Source organism: Puma concolor, chromosome D1, assembly GCF_028749965.1.
Source record: "Puma concolor isolate L17-30 chromosome D1, mPumCon1.1.hap2, whole genome shotgun sequence".
NCBI classification, from domain to species: Eukaryota; Metazoa; Chordata; class Mammalia; order Carnivora; family Felidae; genus Puma; species Puma concolor.
Window position 1 is genome coordinate 55,963,526 of NC_141676.1, and position 22,849 is coordinate 55,986,374.

The 22,849-nt window shown below is 38.8% G+C and overlaps 1 protein-coding gene and 1 pseudogene across 1 annotated transcript in view; one reads left to right on the forward strand and one right to left on the reverse strand.

Moving 5' to 3' along the window:
• The first annotated feature begins 547 nt into the window (after positions 1 to 547).
• On the forward strand, positions 548 to 1,705 carry LOC112866145 (olfactory receptor 52L1-like; annotated as a pseudogene).
• Positions 1,706 to 5,867: 4,162 nt separating this feature from the next.
• Positions 5,868 to 22,849, reverse strand: part of RRM1 (ribonucleotide reductase catalytic subunit M1) — a 37,272-nt gene continuing 20,290 nt past the window's right edge. The window contains exons 8-19 of the mRNA XM_025929218.2: positions 22,524 to 22,665; positions 21,104 to 21,187; positions 19,795 to 19,956; positions 19,105 to 19,184; positions 18,242 to 18,443; positions 15,888 to 16,037; positions 15,460 to 15,681; positions 13,298 to 13,374; positions 10,149 to 10,284; positions 9,263 to 9,358; positions 7,506 to 7,694; positions 5,868 to 6,494 (exon numbers count right to left, since the gene is read on the reverse strand). Coding sequence (XP_025785003.1) covers positions 6,306 to 6,494; positions 7,506 to 7,694; positions 9,263 to 9,358; positions 10,149 to 10,284; positions 13,298 to 13,374; positions 15,460 to 15,681; positions 15,888 to 16,037; positions 18,242 to 18,443; positions 19,105 to 19,184; positions 19,795 to 19,956; positions 21,104 to 21,187; positions 22,524 to 22,665 — 1,729 coding nt within the window. The 3' untranslated portion in view covers positions 5,868 to 6,305. The remainder of the gene's footprint in view (positions 6,495 to 7,505; positions 7,695 to 9,262; positions 9,359 to 10,148; positions 10,285 to 13,297; positions 13,375 to 15,459; positions 15,682 to 15,887; positions 16,038 to 18,241; positions 18,444 to 19,104; positions 19,185 to 19,794; positions 19,957 to 21,103; positions 21,188 to 22,523; positions 22,666 to 22,849) is intronic.

Here is a 22,849-nt window from a genome sequence, read left to right on the forward strand (position 1 = left end):
TAAACCCCACCTGGTTCTTCCACACTTCTTGGACCACAAATTCCTCATATTTCCTCCTTTCAAAGGTTTTCTTCATGCTTTCTAGTTTTACCTCTGGCCCATAACTTTTTTATTTTTATTTTTAATGTTTATGTTTGAGAGAGACAGAGTGTGAGCAGGGGAGGGGCAGAGAGAGGGAGGCACAGAATCAGAAGCAGGCTCCAGGCTGTGCCCTGAGAGCTGACACAGGGCTCAAACCCATGGACCTGGGCCAAAGTCGGACATTTAACTGATTAAGCCACCCAGGTGCCCCCCATTATCTTTTATTTTCCCTCATGTACCACACCTACTTTTCCTCCTAATCTTTTATTCAGCAAGTACCTGGAACATCACAGATAAACAAGGATCTTGTAAGTTTACATTTCACACACACAGGCCAAGAGCTCCCTGAGGACAAAGGATGCCTTGTTCACCTCCGTAGCTTCCGTAACACCTGGCATAGCACCCATCTGTGCCCCAAAGGAGTAGACATATGTACATGAAGAGGTGGACCTTCATCACAAACCCCTCAGGCCCTAAAATAGAAATTGGCTTTCTTCCATTGACCATTTTGTTCTAACAGTCTCTGATCACCACTCCTGGGGCCAACCCAAGGCCAAAGCTGATGGGTGAGGATGGAGATACCAGTGCCTTCAACATCTCCTACACCAACTTCTTCCTGGTGGGCTTCCCTGGATTGCGAGAGTGGCAGCCCCTCCTGGTCCTGCCTCTTACCTTCCTTTATGTGACGATCATCTCTGCAAACGTCCTCGTCATCCACACGGTGGTGGCCCAACGGAGTTTGCATCAGCCCATGTACATGCTCATCGCCCTGCTCCTGGCTGTCAACATTTGTGCTGCCACAGCTGTGATGCCCAAAATGCTGGAGGGCTTTGTGCATTATGCTAACCCCACGTCACTGCATGGCTGCCTGGACCAGATGTTCTTTATCTACTTTACTCTCCTGGACTACAATCTCCTGCTGGCCATGGCCCTAGACCGCTATGTGGCCATCTGTCATCCACTCCACTATACTGACCTGATAACCTCCCTGATAGCACTCCCTGATAATGGGAGTGCTGGCCATTCTTGCCCTGACACGGAGCCTGGAAGTGGCAGTGCCTTTGGTGGTGCTAACGTCACGAAGTCGATTCTGCCAGACAATGGTGATTCGACACTGTGCCTGTGAGTACATTGCACTGCTGAGCATAGCTTGTGGAGACTTGACTTTCAACAATGGGTTGGGACTGACCATGCGGTTGGTCACTGTGACCTTGGCTCTAGCCCTGCTAGGGACCTCCTATACACGCATCATCTATGCTGCCTTCTGGATCTCTTCTGGGAGAGCCCGAGCCAAGGCCTTGCACACATGTGGCTCCCACTTACTGGTCATCCTCACTATCTACCTCTCTGGTCTCTCCACCTCCATTGTCTTCCGAGTGGCCAAGACTGTGCTCCAGATGTCCAGAACCTGCTCAGTGCCATCTACTTGCTACTCCCAGGATCCTTGAATCCTATCATTTATGGAGTACAGACCAGGGAGATCTGGCAACATGTGGAAAAGATGCTCTATGGCAATAAATCAGCCCAGGAGGTTGGGGAGAAGCCAGAGACTGCAGAATATGAGAGTGGAGGGGCAACTGCCAGAGTGAAAGGACTTTATCAACTTGGGAAGTGGGGCTTATGACTTCTGGGAATAAGAAATAAGCAGGCATCACTGGAGGACAGGCTGAAATCGTGAGATTATGGGCTCAAGGGAAGGCCCATTGTTAGCCAACTACCACTTTTTAAATTCTTAGAATGCTTTTTCTATTTCCATTCCAATAATAAAATTGCTTTTCCCTATTTATCTTCCTGTTTAGTTTCTTTGTCCTCTTCCCCCTGACTCCTGAGAAAACCCCAGTTAATATTTGGATGAATAGAGCCCCCCTGGAAGCTGTACAGAGCGTCATACAGGCCACAACCCACTCTGAACATCCTGTCTGAAACAAATAGGCTAGGCCCTTCCCTGGGGCCCAGTCTCTCCCAAATACAGCCTAAGACTTGACATGAAGCCCAGTCTGACCAAATATACAGGTCAGCCTTGCACTCTCTAGTCTAACCCAAGCACACAGGTTGGGTTATAGAGTCTAACAGTCCCAAACACAGGTGAGCCCCCAGGCTGGATATCCCAATCTGACATAGGCACACAGGTCAGGCTACTCCAAATATCCAGTCTAGCCCCATAAACAGATCAGGTCCTGCCCCCCCAGGGACATCAAGTCTGACAGACACCCAGACCAACTCTTCGCCCAGTAACCAGTCTGTTCCAAAGACCAAACTAGACCCTGATATGGTACTTGAGTCTGACCCAAACCCATAGGTTAGGTCACTCTTCCCATGGTAGCCAGAGTGAGCTATCTAAAAGTATTCCCTGCTTAAAAGTCTTCCACAACTCTTTCAACAAGATGGAGCATCCTTCAGGGCTGTCCCAGAAAGGAGCTGTGGTGCCTGCGTATTATGCAGAACCATGTGTAAACTAGGCCTGAGTTTTCTCTTCTGTTAACTGATCATAGGGACCTCCCCAAAGGTGCAGGCAAGAGTGAGGATCATGGGCATTTGGGCCACTTCTTCAATAACTTACTTGTACTTTCAGGGCCTCTCGAGCCAAATCCTGTATATACCACTTCAATGTATATACCATTTGATGACGGAATGCTGCTGCGCAGGTGCAACTTTATGGCTTGGTGGGTCAGACAGCACCCAGTTCCTGACGGGAAGCTCAGGTCACACAGTAGTTTAGTGGCCCATGGTTAAGCATTCAGTCTCTTCTAAGGCTGAGTAGCAAGCCAAAAGACGTTTCTCAAAAGGTGAATACTTATTGACAGAGGATGGCAGGGCTCTGTTCCAAAATCCAAAGAGCCTGCTAGAGGCTCCAAATAGCAACCCTATCTGCCACCGCCACTTCAACACCATAGACCCACTGGATCACATGGCCCAAGTGGCAGAGCAGCTGCAGGGCGGGCCTAGGCCTATTGTAGAGCCTTCTCTTGTTCCAAGCCCTGCTCAAAACCAGTAGCTTTTCAGGTCATTTGGTAAACAGACCAGAGTAGCATACCTAAATGAGGAATACACTGCCATGCTGACGCCAGCATCCAAAGAGGCCCGTAGGCATTGTGCCAGTCTTTTGCTTGTGGGAGGAGCCAGATGCAACAATTTATCTTTCACCATAGAAGGAATATCTCAATATGCCTCATACCATTTGACCCCTAGAAATTTCACAGAGGTAGAAGGCCCCCAAATTTTTGTCAGATTATTTCCCACCCTCTGACACACAAATGTCTTACCGATAAGCCTAGAGTAGTTGTTACTTCTTGCTCAGTAGGTCTAATCAGCACATCATCAATGTATTGGAGCAGTGTGGAAAAGGTAGTCAAGATGAACTAAATTATGATAAAGGGCTGGAGAGCTGATACACCCTGGAGGTGGAACATACACACAATCACCTAGAACCTTGCCTCTTGTAAGTATTTGATTAGGAGCATCCAATGATGGTATTTTGAGTGTCTCTATTACCACATCACACCATAAACTATCAATACTTCCTTTACCACTGGAAATAGTCATTAGTGCCTTTAAATCTAATCAGATTAGAGAATCAATTCCAGAAACTCCAGAACCAATTCAGAAGATTCATCCTTAAGATTCTACTCCTCTAGAACCACTTTTGGTACCAAAATCTGTATCAGTCAGGGTTCTCATTCTCTATAAAAAGAAATAAAACTAATGAGAAAATGGGAGGGGAGAGCATGAGAGAGAGGGAGGGAGAGAAAGGAGAGAGAGAGATTTTAAGTAACTGTCTCACACAATTGTGGAACTAGCAAATGTAAAATTGGCAGAGCAGGCTGGCACACTGGAGACCCAGAAAAGAAGTGATATTGTAGCTCAAGTCCGAAAGCAGTCTGAAGACAAAAGTCTTTCTTTCTTAGGGGACCTCAATCTTTCTTCTCTTAAGGCCTTCAACTGATTGGATGAGGAACCCACATTATGGAGAGTAATCTGATTTACTCAAAGTCTACTGATTTAAATGTTAATGTCATCTAAAAAAAATATCTTCACAGCTATCCAAGCTAGTGTTTGACCAAGTATCTGTGTACCATGGCCTAGCCAGTTGACACATAAAATTAACAATCACAGATGCCTAGGCTCAGAAAAAAGCCTACCCATATGTGGAGAAAGTGCCCTAGCACAGAGCCAGTCTACATAGAGAGCTCCTGAAATTCAAGGATTTCTGTCAAAACATTAACTGAACAGAGATTTCAGTGATTATACACACTAGGGAACAGTCTCTGCAAAAGTAGTTTGGAAAAGTACCAAACAATATTTCAACAACAACCAAAAAATTACAGGCATTACAATGAAATAGGAAAACATAGCTCATTCAAAGAAACAAGAAAAACTGACAGAAACCATCCCTGAGGAAGCCCAGCCACCAGACTTACTAGACAAAGATATTAAAACAACTGTCTTAAAAATGCTTGAAGAGCTAAAGGAAAACATGAATAAAGGAAATCAGAAAAACAATGCATTAAAATCAGAATATCGACATGGAGACAGAAATCGTTCAAAGGAAACAAACAAATTTTAGAGCTGAAAAGAATAACTAAGATGAAAAATTCACCAAGGGGGCTCAAACAGATGTTGAGTGTGAAGAAGAATCAGTGACCTTGATGATATGACAGTTAAATTATTGAGCCTAAGGAACAGAAAAAATATTAAGAAAAGTGAATGACCCCTAAGGGACCTGGGGGACATAAGCAGTGGAACGAGTGACGCATTACAGGAGTCCCAGAAGGAAAAGAGAGAAAGGGGCAAAAAGATTATCTGAAGAAAAATGGCTGAAAACTTCCCAAATTTAATGAAAGATGTAAATCCACTGATCCAAGCAGGTCAACAAACATCAAGAAAGATAAACTCAGAGATCCACACCAAGGTACATTGTAATCAAACTGTCAAAAGCCATTAGGATAGCTAGTATGAAAAATACAAAAAATTAGCAAATGTCAGCAAAGATGTGGAATAATTGGAACTCTCATGCATTACTGGTAGGAATGTAAAATGGTGCTTGAGCCTACAGAAAAGTTTGGCAGTTCCTCAAGTTCCTTCAAATTAAACATTGAATTATGATGTATTCCCCACAATTCCACTCCTAGGTATATACCCAAAAAAACTGAAAACAGGAATTCAGATACTGGTGCATCAATGTTCAGAGCAGCATTATTCACAATAGCCAAAATGGTGGAAATAACATCAATGTCTATTCACATATGAATGGAAAGACAAATTGTGATATATACATACAATGGAATATTACTCAGGCTTTAAGAGGAATTAAAGTCTGCTATATGCTACATGGATGAACCCTGAAAACAGGCTAAGTGAAATAAGCCAGACACAAAAGGTCACATACTATAGTATTCCATTTATATGAGGTACCTAGAATAAGCAAATTCAAAGACAGAATAGAGGTTACCAGGGATTGAGAGGTGAAGGAAATGAGGAGTTATTGTTTTAGAGTTTCTGTCTGGGATGATGACAAATTTCTGGAAATAAGATAGTGATGATGGTTGTACACTGTATATGTACTTTATGCCACTAAATTGTATGCTTTAAAGTGGGTAAAATGGTAACACTTATGCTAATATATTTTACAATAGAAAGAAGAAATAGGCATATGTTAAGATCAGAATTGTAGAAGGCATCTGAGTAATTTTTCTTAAAATTTCCTCCCTGAACTCTCAAAGAACAGAAAATATTTTTTCAAATTTGACCTTTTTATGAAAATAAATGACAAATTTGGTCTCACATAATCGCTTTGAAAGTTTATTTCAGAATGACCAATAGGACCTTATCCAGATAAAGGTCCTGCCAACACTTCTCACAGGTTATGACTCAGTTTTGCTTCTATGGACCCACCAGTCAAAGCAGTAAAACTAAAGTCTTCTTATGAAAACTGAGGTCACCAAAAAAGGGGTGCCAAGTGGGCAATGAAACCCTATTCAGTTACTTCCTATTTGCAAGATGACCTCTTTTGCATTCCTAAAACTTCTACTTTGATTCCCAATATATTGATTTAAAATATCAGTACTTTCACACTATTATATAGAAACAGTACTTTAAATCAATTGCTCCTTTTGCTGCAATAAGGTCCAGCAAAACCTTAGCACTTCAAGCAAACCTACTGTGCCTATCTATGCTCAAGAAGTAGTTTGGCTGTGAGGAAGTGCTGGTCTCTTCCAAGCCTTTCCTCAGGACCCACACATCAGACACTCTTCTCTATTCTCCAAAGAGCACACCATGGCTGCTGTGTTCCTCTCCTTCTCTTCTTCTTCTTTTGTGGCCTTCTCCTTATCTTTCAGCTTCTCCTTATTTAGAGTGAACTGGATTGGATTCGCTGCTGGTCGTGTCCTTAAGTAATACATTCCAGTCTTCAAACCCTACACAAAGGAAGCAAATACAACAATTAGAAATTGTAAGAATGCTAGACATTCGAAACCAATGTTTAAAATACATTTCCATAAACCACATCAGATTGTTTTCTAAACCTGAAATTCCATCTCCTGTAGGAAGCCTTCTCAAAAATGCTTAAAGACAAACAGTCAGTACAATGTGTTCATTTTACCCCTAAAAAAGCTTATCTTTTTGGAAATGTCAAACATTTTTGTTCTATAGTCTTTTGTTTTTATGTGTATGACTTCCATGTTTGCCTAAAACAATGTCTGCCTTATAATTATTTAGAGAGCTAGACTGTGTCTCTGTAAAGAACAGATGATGACTACTTCAAGGATAAGTACCATCATCTTCTATTTGGTATCCCCAGTCTTAGCACATAGTATGTATTCAATAAATGTCTCTTAAATTAAAAAGAAAAAAATTTAATTCTATATAAATACCCAGGTGATTGCCAGTTAATAAGGATAGAATCCAGAATCACAGGACTTTACAGTTGCCAATGACAAGCTAAGTAATTTGGCTTTTAGATTGTACATAAAGTGGAGAAACAATGGATGTTTTTGAACAGTGAGTGGGTTGACATGTGTAAAGTTTTATTTTAGAAATGGTAGCAGTGCACAAGATAATGCAGTTACTAGAAGCAAAGAGATCAGTTAACAAGTTAAGAATAATGGTAGTGGAACAGGAAGAAAGATATTCAAGAAACAGTACAAAGGTACAACCACCACAACTTGGTGAGTAATTGTATGGAGAATAAAGGGAGGGTCGTAGGTAACTCCAAGGTTTCAAAACTAATAATGAAATAATCCTAAAAGAAACAAGAAAATCCAAAGTGAGAGCTTAATCTGGCACAAAAACCATGGTTTGGTTTTAACATATTGGATTTGAAATGAAAGAACTAGGTGGCAATATTTAAATAGGCAGCTAAAAGGTAAAACTGCTCCAATTCCAAAATATCCCAAGCTGGCAACAAGTCCATGATTTCCTCCACCAACCTGCTTCCAGCCGTAGAAGTGCATACTAGTGAGTTTGCCATAGTTAGGCTCAGCAATGTGGATGTTCAAAGACTGGCTTTGATCAATGAAAGCACCTCTTTCAGCTGCCATCTTAAGAACAGTTTTCTGTGAAATCTCCCACACAGTCTTATAAAGTTGCTTCAGGTCATCAGGAATTTCTGGTATGTTCTGAAGAAGGAAAAACAAATGTTTATTGCACTCTGGCTGAAGAAATCAGCATAATTAACATAATTTTTTTAATGTTTATTTATTTTTGAGAGAGAGAGAGAGAGAGAGAGAGAGAGCAAGTGGGGTAGGAACAGAGAGAGAGGTGGGAAGAGGATCCGAAGCAGGCTCCGCAATGACAGCAGCGAGCCTGACGCAGGGCTTGAACTCATGAACCGTGAGATAATAATCTAAGCCAAAGTCAGAGTCTCAACTGACTGAGCCACCCAGGCGTCCCTTTAATTAACATAATTAATGATACCAGGGTCTGGCCTCAGTTCTATTTCCTGCCAGATCTGACCCATACCATTCAGTATCATACAATATGAGCCCTTATCAAGTTTCCCAAGACTGCTTACCTCTGGATTAGAATGTCCAACAAAACTCCATTTAACCAACAAAATATATGGCTGGTGGTAATGATTAAAGATCCATTTCTATTTGGATTATAGCCAAAATATTCATTGTTCTAGAGGCACTTAAAAAAGGAAGGAACCAAGCAGCAATAAATGACCTTTGAGCTTTACAGAAAACACAAATAATCAGGGCTGTAACTCACAGGTACATGATCAAGGGAAGCAATGAAACAAACCCCTTTTGGAGTCAACAGAACATTTTCTTAGGTATAGGGTTAATCTGCATCAAAACATACAGACTAGCTAATAGTGTTACCATTTCTTCCAGCAAAAATAGAACTGTTACAGAAATCTTTATCTGTGTTACCAAGGAGACAAATGTTTAGACAGAGGCCTCCATCTACAAATAAATGCTTCTTGGGCACCTGGGTGGCTCAGTCATTTGAATGTCCGACTTTGGCTCAGGTCACGATCTCGCCGTTTAGAGTTTGTGCCCCACATCGGGCTCTATGCTGACAGCTCAGAGCCTGGAGCCTGTTTCAGATTCTGTATCTCCCTCTCTCTCTCTGCCCCTCCCTGGCTCGTGGTGTCTCTCTCTCTCTCTCAAAAATAAATAAACATTAAAAAAAATTTTTTTTTAAATAAATGCCTCTTGATTCTCGGCTGCAAATATGCAAATATTTTATTGTTAAATACTATTTGCAGCTCTGTTTTTTGGACTCGGAGTCCTCAATCTCCACCATACTTTTAAATTACGTCTGACTCTCTAATTTCACACTTTATCAGTGGTCCCCAAACTTTGATGCATTTTGGAATGACCCAGATGGTCTTTAAAAAATACTAATGCCTGGTTCCCATTTTCAGATATTCCAACTTAATTGTTATGCAACCTAAGCTTCCGAAATTTTTTTTAAGCTTCAGAATTTTAAAAGCTCCCCAACTGATTCTTATGTACAGAGAAGTTGGAAACTACTGCTTTATATTATTGCACAAACAAGAGGGAAAGGCCTAGCTATGTGAAGATGTATATAATCCTAGCACAACAATGCAGAGGTGAACATAAGCCTATATGACCACAGTGAATAGCCATTCTTTCTCTCCACTGCCTGGGATAAGTGAGAAGGTACCAATGTCCAACTTAGCTACTAAAGAGCACACTTCATTTTCATTCTGTACCTGGATAGAACCATTGCATGCAATAATCTGATTTTTCATCTCTTCATTCCACAAGCCCCGCTCGGTAAGATCCTTTAGTAAGTGCGGATTTACAATCTAAATGAAAAAGCAAAAAAGATGCCAAGGAATAATTAAGAATGACAGGGCTAAACAGGATCACAGGCCTGGAACTTAAAGTAAATAAGATCATTTAAAGAAGCATTTAACATTAGATTACTTGGTAAATTCTGTATTTTATAAAACTAAGAGGCCCATCCTACCAAACAAAAGCTGTATTCCTTTAAAATCTTGACCTGTTATTCAAGAAACGTAATATTTGCAAAGGTGAAAAGAGCCAGCATTGCCTAAGATGGGTAATCTTTGTGGACTCTTTTTTTTTTTTTTCCTAAGAAAGGATACAATAAATACTTAAGAAAAATTAGAAATGCATCCACTCCAAACCTACAGAAATTGATTTCAGGAGATCTGGAAATTCACAAATAAAAATCTTCTAAATTAGTGGTTCTCAACCCTAGCTGCATTTTAGAATTACCTGGGAACTGTAAAAAAAACACTAGTCCTACCCACCAGAAATTCTAATTTGTAAACAAGTTATTTGTAAAAATTTGTAAATTGTAACCATCATTACAGGATGGTTAAATATCATGTGAACTCTAACATCAACAAGTTACTTTCCTATGTAACCCTCAAAAATTCATTCTTTTGACAGATATTTATTAAATGTCTATTATGTGCTGAAATAGAGTAACACTGGAGATGAAGATGACTCACTTTATCAAAGCTGTGCCCTGTACTAAGCAAAAAGGGGCAAACTAAATAGGAGTTGTCATTTACTCCCAACATCAGGCTTTTGCACAATCTCCTGTAGGTCTAGTCATGATCTCACCTGAAATTCTCCCGACAAGACTCTGCGAGTATAGATGTTGCTGGTATAAGGTTCGATAGACTCATTATTTCCCAGAATCTGAGCAGTTGAAGCAGTAGGCATCGGGGCAATAAGTAAACTGTTTCTTATACCATACCTAAAGAAAAGGAGATTATCAGATGCTGGTCCTAAAGCTATAATCTGCCAGGAAGGCAGTTACTTTATGTCATTGTAGTAAATGCAGATGCTGTGAGTGACACCATACATGCATTAGACTCATATAATGACTTTTGCATGCAACCCCAGTACAGATGCAACTTCACAGTATGAACGGTATAGCTTGCGCCTCTCCTAAATGCCTGAATCCTCAACTCAATTAGCACAATTTTTAGTGCTGGCAATTCTTATTATGCCGATTTATTAGCATTTGATACACTAGCTTGCTCAGGGAAATACTCAAATGACTGTTGGAGAGTCCCCACCTGTATCAGGGTACATTCATTCAACCCTCACCCTTTTCTAAGTACCTATATGATCACTGCGCTAAGCTCTTTAAGGAAAAATAATGATGTGAAAGTGGTCACAATCAGACATCTATCACCAAAATTCTCCGCAGGAAAAAATTATGCTCAGATTATGTATATTTCTGACTTCTTCTATTACCTCTTTAATCATAACATTCCTAGAGGAAGGTTAACATCTTTGACTCTATTCACTGCCAAACAGAGTGCTTAAGAAAGAGTACACTATCTGAACACTGCCCTTAGCTTGTTCTTCAAAGCTTAGCCTAAGAGATGACCCCTCTAGAACATCTTTCCCAAGCAGGGAGACAATGCTGAATACAAATGCCAAACATAAGGGCACCTGAGTGGCTCAGCTGGTTGAACGTCCAATTTTGGCCCAGGTCATGATCCCATGCTTCACGAGTTCGAGCCCCACATCAGGCTCTGTGCTGACAGGCTCAGAGCCTGGAGCCTGCTTCGGATTCTGTGTCTCCCTCTCTCTCTGCCCTTCCCCTACTCTCTTTGTCTCCCAAAAATAAACATTAAAAAAAATTTTTTTTTAATGCCAAATATAAATATTTCTTCTGCAAACATTTTCTATGACATGTACCTTTATGTACATTTTAACTACTTGTGTTACATGTCTTACCTTATTTAGTCTTAAGTTTCTCAAAGAGTTTGTCTTTACTACATTCTATACCTCTGGATTTACACAGTACTTAGCTTAAAGCTTCATATCCTAATGGAATCTTAATCTCACTTTGTCACTTTGTAATTTTGAGGCATCAAGCAAACCACCAAAAGACCTCATGTCTTACTTACTCAGTAAAGTGGACAGTGATTTCCTGTCCAAAGATAGGAAAATGTATTGAAGAGTCATATATATATATATATATATATATATATATATATATGGCACATACCAAACTATGGAATTGTCTGTAATCATTAAAAACAGTAGGCAGATCTGCATGGACTAAAAAAAGAAGGATGTCCAAAATAAATCCCTAAAGGTCTTAAAATATGTCAAGTTAGGGGCGCGTGGGTGGCTCAGTCAGTTAAGCATCTAACTTCGGCTCAGGTCATGATCTCACGGTTTGTGGGTTCGAGCCCTGTGTCGGACTCTGTGCTGACACCTTAGGGCCTAGAGCCTGCTTTGGATTCTGTGTCTCCCTCTCTCTCTGCCCCTTCCCCTGCTTGCACTCTGTCTCTCTCCCTCTCTCTCCCAAAAATAAATAAACATTAAACATTTAAAAAAAAAAAAAAAAGAATGTCAAGTTTGATCACATCTTTGGAACAAAACTGTATGCATCTGCAAGCGTACTGAAAAAGGTCTAGAAAAATACACACTATTAACAATGGTTATCTCTGGAAAAAGGAGTAAGCTGGTTTTTGTTTGTTCTGTGGAACAAGTGGTTGGCAGAAGAGGTATAAAAAGAAGGGCTGTTGGGGCACCTGGGTGGCTCAGTCGGTTGGGCCTGACTCCAGCTCAGGTCATGATCTCATGATTCGTGAGTTCAAGCCCCACATCGGCTTGCTGCTGTCAGCACAGAGCTTGCTTTGGATCCTCTGTCCCCATCTCTCTGCCCCTCCCCTGCTTGCGTGCTCTCTCTCAAAAATAAACAAACATTTAAAAACAAAAAAAGGAAGGGCTTTTACTTTCCATTTTATTTCTGTATTTGAATTTTATTATTCATGTATTAATTTTGAAAATTTAAAAAGTTGTGTATAGAAAAATATCTATAGCATTTTGACAAAAAAAACACAAAAAATAAACTATAGCTTCATGTTTGTAAAAGTTGAATTTGCATGTAAATGTACACATGCACACATGTTCAAAAGAAAATCTGCAAGATGAGAGACAAGAAGATACAAACAGGTTTTTGGGGGAGGTGGTACTGGGATACTTTTCATTTTACTCCCTTTCACACATATATTTTCCTAGATTTTCTAATATGTATTATTTGAGTAATAAAACAATTTTAAGGTGAACAGATATTTTTAAAGAGTATTTTAAACCTATTACTTCCTTCTGTAAACATTAAACACTTTTCATATGCATTAACCCACAGATGACAGACTCATGAAGAAAATGAAAACAACTTGTTTATTATTCACTAAGCAAAATATTCTACCTGCCCTTAAATCTTTTATGTTTCTTAGATTGAAAGGCCTTAAAAAACCTCAAGTTTCACAGTTTTTCTTTCACACAGTTTAACACATTACCCTCCAAAACCTCTCCAAAATCCCTAACTTATTCCTATGACAATCAATTCAGCAAAAGCCATTTTGACAAATCACCAAGGTGGTTAAGCAAAAAATAAAAGTGAAAAACATTTAAAAAGCAAGCACAATGGAAAATATGAAGGTTTAATGAGAAAAAGAATTGCTTAATCCTGATAGTTAAGCCCCTAAAACAAGATGAGTTAATAATAATACCTACCATTTATTAAAATGTTTTCAGTGTACCAAGCAATTTGCAGGTTACTATTCATATATTATCTTACAAAGTATTTTTACAAAAACAGTTCTGTAAATAGGTCATGTAAACCCCATTTAAAAGAGAAAAATAAGTTTCAGAAGTTAATAAAACATACCTAACTTCTGAAAGCCACATGAGAGTTAAACCCTCCTTACTTTAAAGCTACCTTACATCTCCTTACTTACTTTGCAATCTTTTCCTTGAGAAGTTTCCAGTCCCATAGGTCTGTGGGAATAACATTCCACATATCATACTGAAGGATCTAGGGAATAAACAATGCAAATTTATGACAAACCACCCTACAACAATTTAAAACCATGACAAAAACCGAATGACTGCCATGCCCTACATCCCAACAAATGTCTTCTAATGGAACTGTGTGAGGAATTCAAAGTCCAGAGATTCCCCTGGCCAAATTTCCATGCAGTCTAACTGATTAAAAGAATGTTAAAAAACCTGGTTAAGGCTTACCTCTTCCCTTTATCATATCTAGAATCCATATCATATCTACAAACCAGGAAATCCTAACATTAACACAAGTATATTGCTGAGATGCATTCTCTTTGTAAAGTGTTACTCTATTTTCATCTTTCTTAATTGCTTTGATCTGCCCCTTGATCTATTTGCTTAGCTACTAGACATCTATTTTCAAATCACTGCATATCAGACTTCCCCAAAATCAGCAGGAACATCAAGACTAAAAATAACATAACATTTTATTTTACACTGAAGAAAATCATTCTACCAATAATAAAGGCAGTGTGGACAGCAGAATTGTTCCCAGGTTCTCACCCCCTGGTGCACAGCCCATGTACAATGTCCTCCTCCCAAATGTGGGCAAGACCTGGGAATATGATGGATGTCACTTACATGATTATGGCAAAGGTGAAAAGTCTCTGCAGATGTAATTAAGGTCACCAATCAGTTAATTTTGAGATAAACAAAAGAGAAATTATCCTGGGTAGACCCGACTTATCAGATAAAAGCCCTCAAAAGAGCAATTGGACTCGGGTATTCTTGAAATGAGACACTCTCTCTCACTAGCTTTGAAGAAGCAAGATGTCATGAGTTCTACAGCTACAAAAAAAATGAATTCTGCCAACAACCAGGTGAGCTTAGAAGAGGACTCTGAGCTTCAGATGAGACTCCAGCCTCTACCAACACCTTGACTATAGCCTTGTGAGACCCAAACTAAGGCAAGCTTGGAACCCTGACTCAAGGAAACGATGATAACATATGTTGTTTTAATGTACTATAATTTAGCGAAAGAAAACTAATGCAGTTAGCATTCTTCTTAGGTCACTTTTACCAATGACTAGTTCTAAATAAAACATTAAAATAAAAGGGAGGGGCGCCTGGGTGGCTCAGTCAGTTGAGCGTCCAACTTCGGCTAAGGTCATGATCTCATGGTTCATGACTTTGAGCCCCACATCAGCTCTGTGCTGACAGCTCAGAGCTTGGAGTCTTGCCTCGGATTCTGTGTCTCCCTCTCTCTGTTCCTCCCCTGCTCATGCTCTGTCTCTCTTTTAAAATAAATGAATGTCAAAAAAAATTTTTTTAAATAAACAAAGGGGTGAGGCGTCTGGTTGGCTTAGTTGATAGAGCGTGGGACTACTGATCTCGGGTTTGTAAGTTCGAGCCCCCGTTGGGTATAGAGATTTCTTAAAATAAAAATCTTAAAATATAAAATAAATAAATAAATAAAAGAACTTTGCCTACGATAAAGGGAGTCTGGCTGGCTCAGTTGGTGGAGCATGCGATTCTTGATCTCAGGGTTATAAATTTGAGCCCCATGTTGAGTGCAGAAATTACTTAAAAATTAAATCTTAAAAAAAAAAAGTATCTTTTTAACTCTAGAGAACAAAAGTACCATATTAGCTTCCTATGGCTGGTATAACAAATTACTATAAATTCGGTGGCTTAAAATAACAAAAATTTATTCTCTTTAGCTCGGGAATCCAGAAGCCCAAAATGAACATGTTGGGAGGGCCACACTCCCTCCAGAGGCTCTAGAGCAGATTCTGTTCTTTGCCTCTTGCAGCTTCTAGTGACTATCAGCATTCTTGGGCTATGGATGCATTACTCTGGTCTCTGCCTCCATCGTCATGTTGCCTCCTCCTCCCCTCTGTCTCCTACAAGGATACTGTCACTAGATTTAGGACCCACCTGGAAAATCCAGGATAATCTTATTTCAAAATCCTTAATTATATCTGCAAAGACTTTTTTAAACCAAAAAGATAACATTCACAGGTTCCAGCAATAAGATGTAAACATATCTTTTTGAGGGCAACCATTCAGCCTACTACAGAAACTTACAAGCAAAAAGAAATTTCATCCATATACTTACTCCTTTGCTGACTGGAGAGCCCTCATAGGTTTCATATGGGCCATGCTCCTTGGCCAGGTCACAGCTGGCTTCCAAAGCTCCATAATAAATAGTTTCAAAGATTTGCTTGTTTAGTAACTGGGCTTCTGGACTCTCAAAAGGATACCTCATCAGAATAAAAGCATCTGCCAGACCTTGTACCCCGATTCCAATGGGGCGATGGCGTTTATTTGATAAGCATGCCTTTGTGCCAACAGATTTAGAGAAGAAAGAGACATTACTGAATAGAAAAGGCAACATTCTGCACCAAATGATACCCTCTCTCTTTTTATCTCCATTTTCTCACACCATTCCACTGACAGACATTTAAATGATGACTGGCAGAACGTGATACACTCCCTCCAACTTGGATTTCGATAATTACCAATAAGCAAAAAATCTATTCATACCTCTGGGACAGGGTAGTAATTAATATCAATAATTTTATTCAAGTTTCGGACAATGACTTTGGTAACTTCAGCCAACTTCTTAAAGTCATATGTGTGTTCTGACGTGACATACATATTCAGGGCTAGGGAAGCCAAGTTACAGACTGCAACCTGGAATGCAAAGAAAAGGGGTCAAGAATCACACAATTTTTATTTCTTCCCCATGTCAATGACAGCAACATGTAAGCCTCTAATGCTCTATGATATTAAATTATAAAATTTTTATCTTTATCTTCTCCCTCTTCGTTCATTTCTAAATCCCAATACCTATTCACATGTGAGTTATAACACGCACCAGTGAAATAAGTAAGAAGGAGAGAGAATCTGTGTTCCATACTCCATGGCTCTATGACCAGACATACATCCCATTGTGCTATAATTTTTTATGTATATTCGTCTCAGTCAGGAGATGTATGCTGTCTAATACACCAGCCACTAGCCACATGTAGCTATTTCAATAAAATAAAAAATTCAGTTTCTCAGTTGCAATGATCATATATCATGAGCTCAACAGCCACCAGATACAGAACACTTCCATCACTATAGAACGTTTTTCCAAATTACACATTCCTACCTTACTCTAATTGAGATTCTGATAAGCCTTTAACAACAGGAGATCCAAGTTTGTGAATTCTGAAAAAGCTCTTCAGGTGATTTTCCACTACACTACACCAGGTGATAAGCTTCTCCAGGAAAGAATCATATCTTATTTACCCTTATATTTTTAGTTCTGGTACCACATCTTGCATATAATAAATGCTAAATAATGTTAGATGAATATTTTCTTTTCCGCTTTGATTAGGACTATCCTAACCCAAACTCTCAACTCCTCTCACCTAGACTCCCTCATGCCCTTCATATCTACTCAATTCTACACAAGTTGCCTAAGTACCCATTTATAAAGTATAACTCAAATCACATAATCTGGTAATTGAGTCTGATAAATGCTAGGGAGCAAAATAAGGGAGGAAAAGACAAAAGAGTTCTAGGAATAAGGACAGAAGGATGCCATTTTTAAATACGGTTGTCAAGGAAGACATCACTGAGAATAGGACATATGAACAAACTGAAAAGGTTAGATAGCAAGCCATGTAGCTATCTGGGGGGTGGGGGGGGGAAGAGCATTTTAATATTCAAAGTAAAGTAAACAGCAAAAGTCCTGAGGAAGGAGTGTGCTTGATATGTTTGGGAACAGCAAGGAAATTAGTAGGGCTGGAGCACAATGAGCAAGGAGGGAAAGTAACAGTAGATGAGATGGGCATCCCCAGTTGTGCATGACCTCATGGGGCATTGTAAGGATTATGAATGAAAATGAATGAAGTATTGATACATACTACAACACAGATAAGCCTTGAAAACATGCTAAGTGACATAGGCCTGACACAATAGACCACCATATTATATGATTCTGTTTATATGGAACACCCACAAGAGGCAAATCCAGAGGTAGGAAACAGATTAGTAGAAATTGCCAGGGGCTAGGGAAGGAGGCTTCCTCCTCCTTTCCATAGTTTATATCCAACATCCAAGCAGCCTGTCATTCAACCACTACAACAATCTCCTTAGGCTAACCTCCAACCTCTTCTCACACCAAAGCACTCTATCACCAGAAACAAGAACCATCCTTCTCATCCTAGCATTTTGATGCTATTTTCCTTCCAGGAACCTACAAGGGCTTCCTACCTCTGCGACATGCCAGCTTTCACCTACTATCTCCCCTCCCTCAGCTATAGCCATCTCTCCATATACCAAACCATAATGTATTTGTTCCATCAGAACAAACTTATTTGATACACACTGCATAAAATCTATTCCTGTCTCTGATCTGACAGGCTATTCTTCCCAAATGGAAAGCCTGTCCATAAACTTCTTTTTTAAGAAACCAAATCTATGTCCCATTTCTATCCTTACCTCTTCTGTGAATTGCCTTAAAGATCTGAGATTCGAATTTTGTCTCACCATTAACTGAAAAGACTCTCCACCTGCTTATTACATACTTTAAACTGAATGAACATCCTGACACATTTTTGTGTTTGTCCTAAACCAACATGACTGAACACTGAGTAAAGATTATTACAACAATGTGTGTGTAATAAAAAGGTGATTAAATCTTTTCTACATGGCTTAGACTGTAAGATATTTGAGGGCACAGATCACACCTGTTCCCTTACAATCTCTACTTTAGTGCCCTTCTATTTACAACAAACTACAAAAACTCCGTCCCCCACCTCAAGTGAAATCAAGTGAGGGATGCACAAACAATAACTGCCTAAGATTCTTCTCTCAGTACTCTGGGCAGAAGTTTTTCTACCTACCTCATCTTTGCTGGTATACTCTACTATTTCTGTGCACAGGTTGCTGCATTTGATCGTTCCCAGGTTCTGCTGGTTGCTCTTCCGATTACAGGAATCTTTGTAGAGCATGTACGGGGTACCTGTCTCTGTCTGAGACTCAATGATGGCATACCAAAGCTGCTGAGCTTTTACAACTTTGCGGACACGACCCTGTTTCTCATAACTGAAAGGCAAAGCTAATATTATTTTAATATTCCTTAAGAAAATCTTTATTGCAGACAACTTGAAGACACTAAAATATAAAATTACAAAAACTCTTAAATTGTTTACTATGTTTTGCTAAAAGGGTGGGAGTGGGGGGAAGGAATATGATCTTTATTTTACTATAGCTAAAGCCACAGAGGAAAATCAGACAGCTCTGGACCTATTTGAATATACCCCAATTCCACTAAATCAACAAAATCCTTCATAAGGAAAAGGAATAACACCTCAAGTGGTCAAATCTCCTACTATTGTACTATTATTTAATAAACTCTTGACATGTGTCCTGTTCTTGATTCCTGGGTGCAATATAAAGCATAACTTTTTTTTCTTTTTTTGTCAAATGTACTGACAAAAATAATATTCTCTGTCTTAATTTTTATAAGGATCAGTTAAAAACCTCTTTATAACTCCCAAAGTTTTAAGAAAGAAGATAGAAACTCAATTTTGGTGAAGATTCAGATAGCAAATCTGACCAAAATATATTATTAATCACATTCTCTACTGGATGCTTCTGAAGATTCCTAGAAACTGGCTAATGATTGATGATATTTTGACACTTGGATTCCCCAAATAAAAGAAACATACGGTTAAAAATGATTACTTTCATATTTTTCCCATACCTTTCATATAGCTTCTCAAATTCCTCTCCCCAAACCTCATCCAGACCAGGACATTCATTTGGACACATCAAAGACCAGTCCTACAAAGGGAAGAACCCATACGAAACTTCAAATAACCAACCACACATAGTCCATTAGGAACACTGCAAGGGACAGGGTGACTTCTATAGACTCTCTTGGAAATCTGCTACAGAAATGATCATTTTGGACTCGGGCTCAAACATCTAATTCTACCTGTTTATACATGATCTTTTAAGCATTTAGGTCCGATAGCACCTACTTTAGAAAATAAAAATCCAAGGGGTGCCTGGGTGGCTCAGTTGGTTAAAGCCGACTTCGGCTCAGGTCATGATCTCACAGCTCGTGAATTTGAGTCCTACATCAGGCTCTGTACCGACAGCTCAGAGCCTGGTCCCTGCTTCAGATTCCGTGGCTCCCTTTCTCTCTGCCCCTCCTCTACCCTTCCCCTACTCACACCCTCTCTCTCCTTCAAAAATAAATAAACATTAAAAAAAATTTTTTTTAAAGAAAACAAAAATCCAAGAAGGTAGGAATGGCATCTCTCAACTTGCTTAAAATTCTTCCATAGCATAACATGCAGGTGGGCTCTTCCTAAGCATGATTTAAGATGACAAAAAAGAAAACTGATATGAATAAAGTTGTTCTTACCAACAGGTACCTATTTCTCACCTGATTAGTCTCCACTCGTTTCATGAAGAGATCCGGAATCCAAAGGGCAAAGAAAAGGTCTCTGGCACGCTGTTCTTCCTTTCCTGTGTTCTTCTTTAAATCAAGAAACTCAAAAATGTCTAAATGCCAAGGCTCCAGATAAATAGCAAATGCCCCAGGTCGCTAAAGGCAAATACATCATCATTCTTTTCAAAATCAGAATGAAACAAAGAAACTTCATATTTTCCAAGGCACTTTTATAATATCTCCTTTGATCTTCATTACAAGTAAGGAATTAAATGACATAATACAAATAAAAGTACTATAAATATAAGTACTAGTATTTTTCTTATAATTCTAGGAGTGAAAAAGAGCAATTGATAAGAAAGAACAAGAAAGATGAAATCACTTGTCCAGAGTGACACAGTGAACTACAGACGGAGCTTCCTTCAGTTGTCATCCAGCTACTTTCCATTATATGACACGTATGCAAACCCCAAAGAAAATCGCTTTAATTCTGACAATTATAAATTGTGTTCTTACCAAAGATCAAAAAAGTGATGTCTTCTATCAAGATCTCCACAGATTGTTTTTAAAGTCCATCAAAGGAAATTCATCAACTACCAGGTAATTTAGTGTGTCTACATATATGTAAGAGGCAGCCTCAAGTGGCAAACTATCCTGCTGATAACACTGGGCAAACAATCCAATTCTCTCAATTCTACTTCTCCCTCTGTGAAACAGGCAGAGTTTTGTTTTTGTTAAACAACAAAAACAACAAAAAAACCCCTACAAGACTATTACAACTGCTATGCAAGATTAGGTATCAATACAAGTTACAATTTTAGAAATTCTTTGCCAATAAACTGTCATATAAAAAAAGTTGACTGGGGGCACCTGGCTGGCTCACTCAGTAGAGCATGCTACTCTTGATCTCAGGGTCATGAGTTCAAGCCTCACACTGAGTGTGGAGCCCACTTAAAAAATAAAATAAAAATAATACAAAGCTAACTAGATCATTTGCTGCCTGGAGCCAAAGGTAAAGTATGTATGGGTGGGAGTGATGGGGTGATTAATCAAAGGTGCTTGAGGAAACATTTTGGAGTAATGGAAATGTTCTATATCTTGATTGGTATAGTGATTACATAAGTATACACGTTTGTCAAAACGCATCAAACTGTACACTTAAAGTATGTGCATTTTTGAAGTAAATTACACCTCATTAAACTGATTTTGAAAGTAAAAAAAAAGCAAAGTAATTACAAATTTAAGCATTCATGGTTAAAGATTTTTAGTCCTAATTTCCAAGACTCCAAGTAACAGAGCATACCTTGTTTCCACCTTGATCCACATATCGAGCTGTGTTGTTATATACTCTCAGCATTGGCACAAGGCCATTGGAATTGCCATTAGTCTGAAAGAGAGACCAAGAATAAAGGCATCTGGAGGAGAAAAGTGGGACTAAGTAAGCATGGAAAAGAACAAATTGGCTCAACAGTGAATATGTTACAAAAGCTCTCCCAGTCTATATAAAGTTTTATCTGCTTTCCATCTCTCCCTTTATAAACAGAATACCCAATATAAAATAAACAAAATATTGTTTTCCCCTAATTGTTGTTTTAATGTTCTTGTTGCATCTCTAATTTACAATTACAAGTCAAAAGAATCTGAAACCAGGGTAGCTGAACTTAACCTCCATACCTTATAATGGTCATTATATAAAGATATACTTTGAGTAGAATAAAAACACAACTACGGTGTCTTTTTCCCAAAAGGCAACTTACAGTAAGAATTATACACAGTGGATAAATGAAGACAATAAAGATATATGGAGATTCTCAACAATAAATGGATTCTAGAATGAAGATAAGAAAACACAAAGACTCCTAAAAGATACCTCATCAAATTTTTAAAATAATCCTTCTAACTCTAAGGTAAGCCTTTAAACAGACTAGAAAGATAAGTGAGCAATGGCTCACCCTATTATTGTGTGTTAAGTGCTCCAAAACACTATGTAATAGAATAGTTTCCTTCTGGACTCCCTAACTTTCTTCTGTAGGGTCAGATATTTTCTTCACATTACAGGTGAGGAAACAAACCCAGAGATGTAAAATAACTTATGCTAGGCTGCATTACTACTAAGTAGAGGAGATAGGATTTAAATCCAGGTCTTTCTTATCCAATATCTTCATCTTGACTCCCAATAAATAATGAACTAGCAAAGGGCTAAATTTACATCATAAAGAGCCAACTTGTAAAACATGAATCCTGGCTCTACTACATATTAAGTGACTGATCTCTGGAAGTAATTTAATTTTCTAAGCCTCAGATTCCTCACTTGTAAAATGAAGATGATATTGCCTTTAATCACAAAGTTATTGTAAAGAGTAAAGTTCCTACCATGTGTCTCTAATGGTACCCATATCGTATGGCTTGTAGCAAGGATTAAATGAGTAACTCAGTTAAACTTTTATAACAAATTTAGCATATAATAAGCAATCAATAAATGATAGCTGCTATTATTATCGCACCAAATCCAAATTCCAAAATCTGAGCCAAAAAAATCCGACAGATCATCTAATCTAAACCAGAAGCTAGAAATAGTGAAATGACTCCCTCCAAGTCACACAGCCAGTTAGCACTTACCAGAGACCCAGGTCTCCCAAGCTCCAGCGTATGCCCTCTCAACGATAAGCCTGGCTGCTTATCTTTTTATCCTACAATCTTTTAGTCATAAAACAGAAGCTTACCCCAGCAATGTAGCTGCCAGTAGCTCGAATACAACTCACAGCGACACCAATTCCACCAGCAGACTTGGAAATCAATGCACACTGCTTTAGAGTGTCATAAATGCCTTCAATACTATCATCTTTCATACTCAGAAGGAAGCAGCTACAGGGGAAAAAAAAGTCACAATTCAGCAAGGAAATGAAACAAAGCAGAGAAACAACACTGACTATACACCCCCAAAACAGTAAGTTGGGCAAATAAGATTTGAAGTTTACAAAATTCCTAGTTATTTTAGAAAAAAAATTAAAAAAACTTTTACTGGATATGACACAAGACATATCAACAT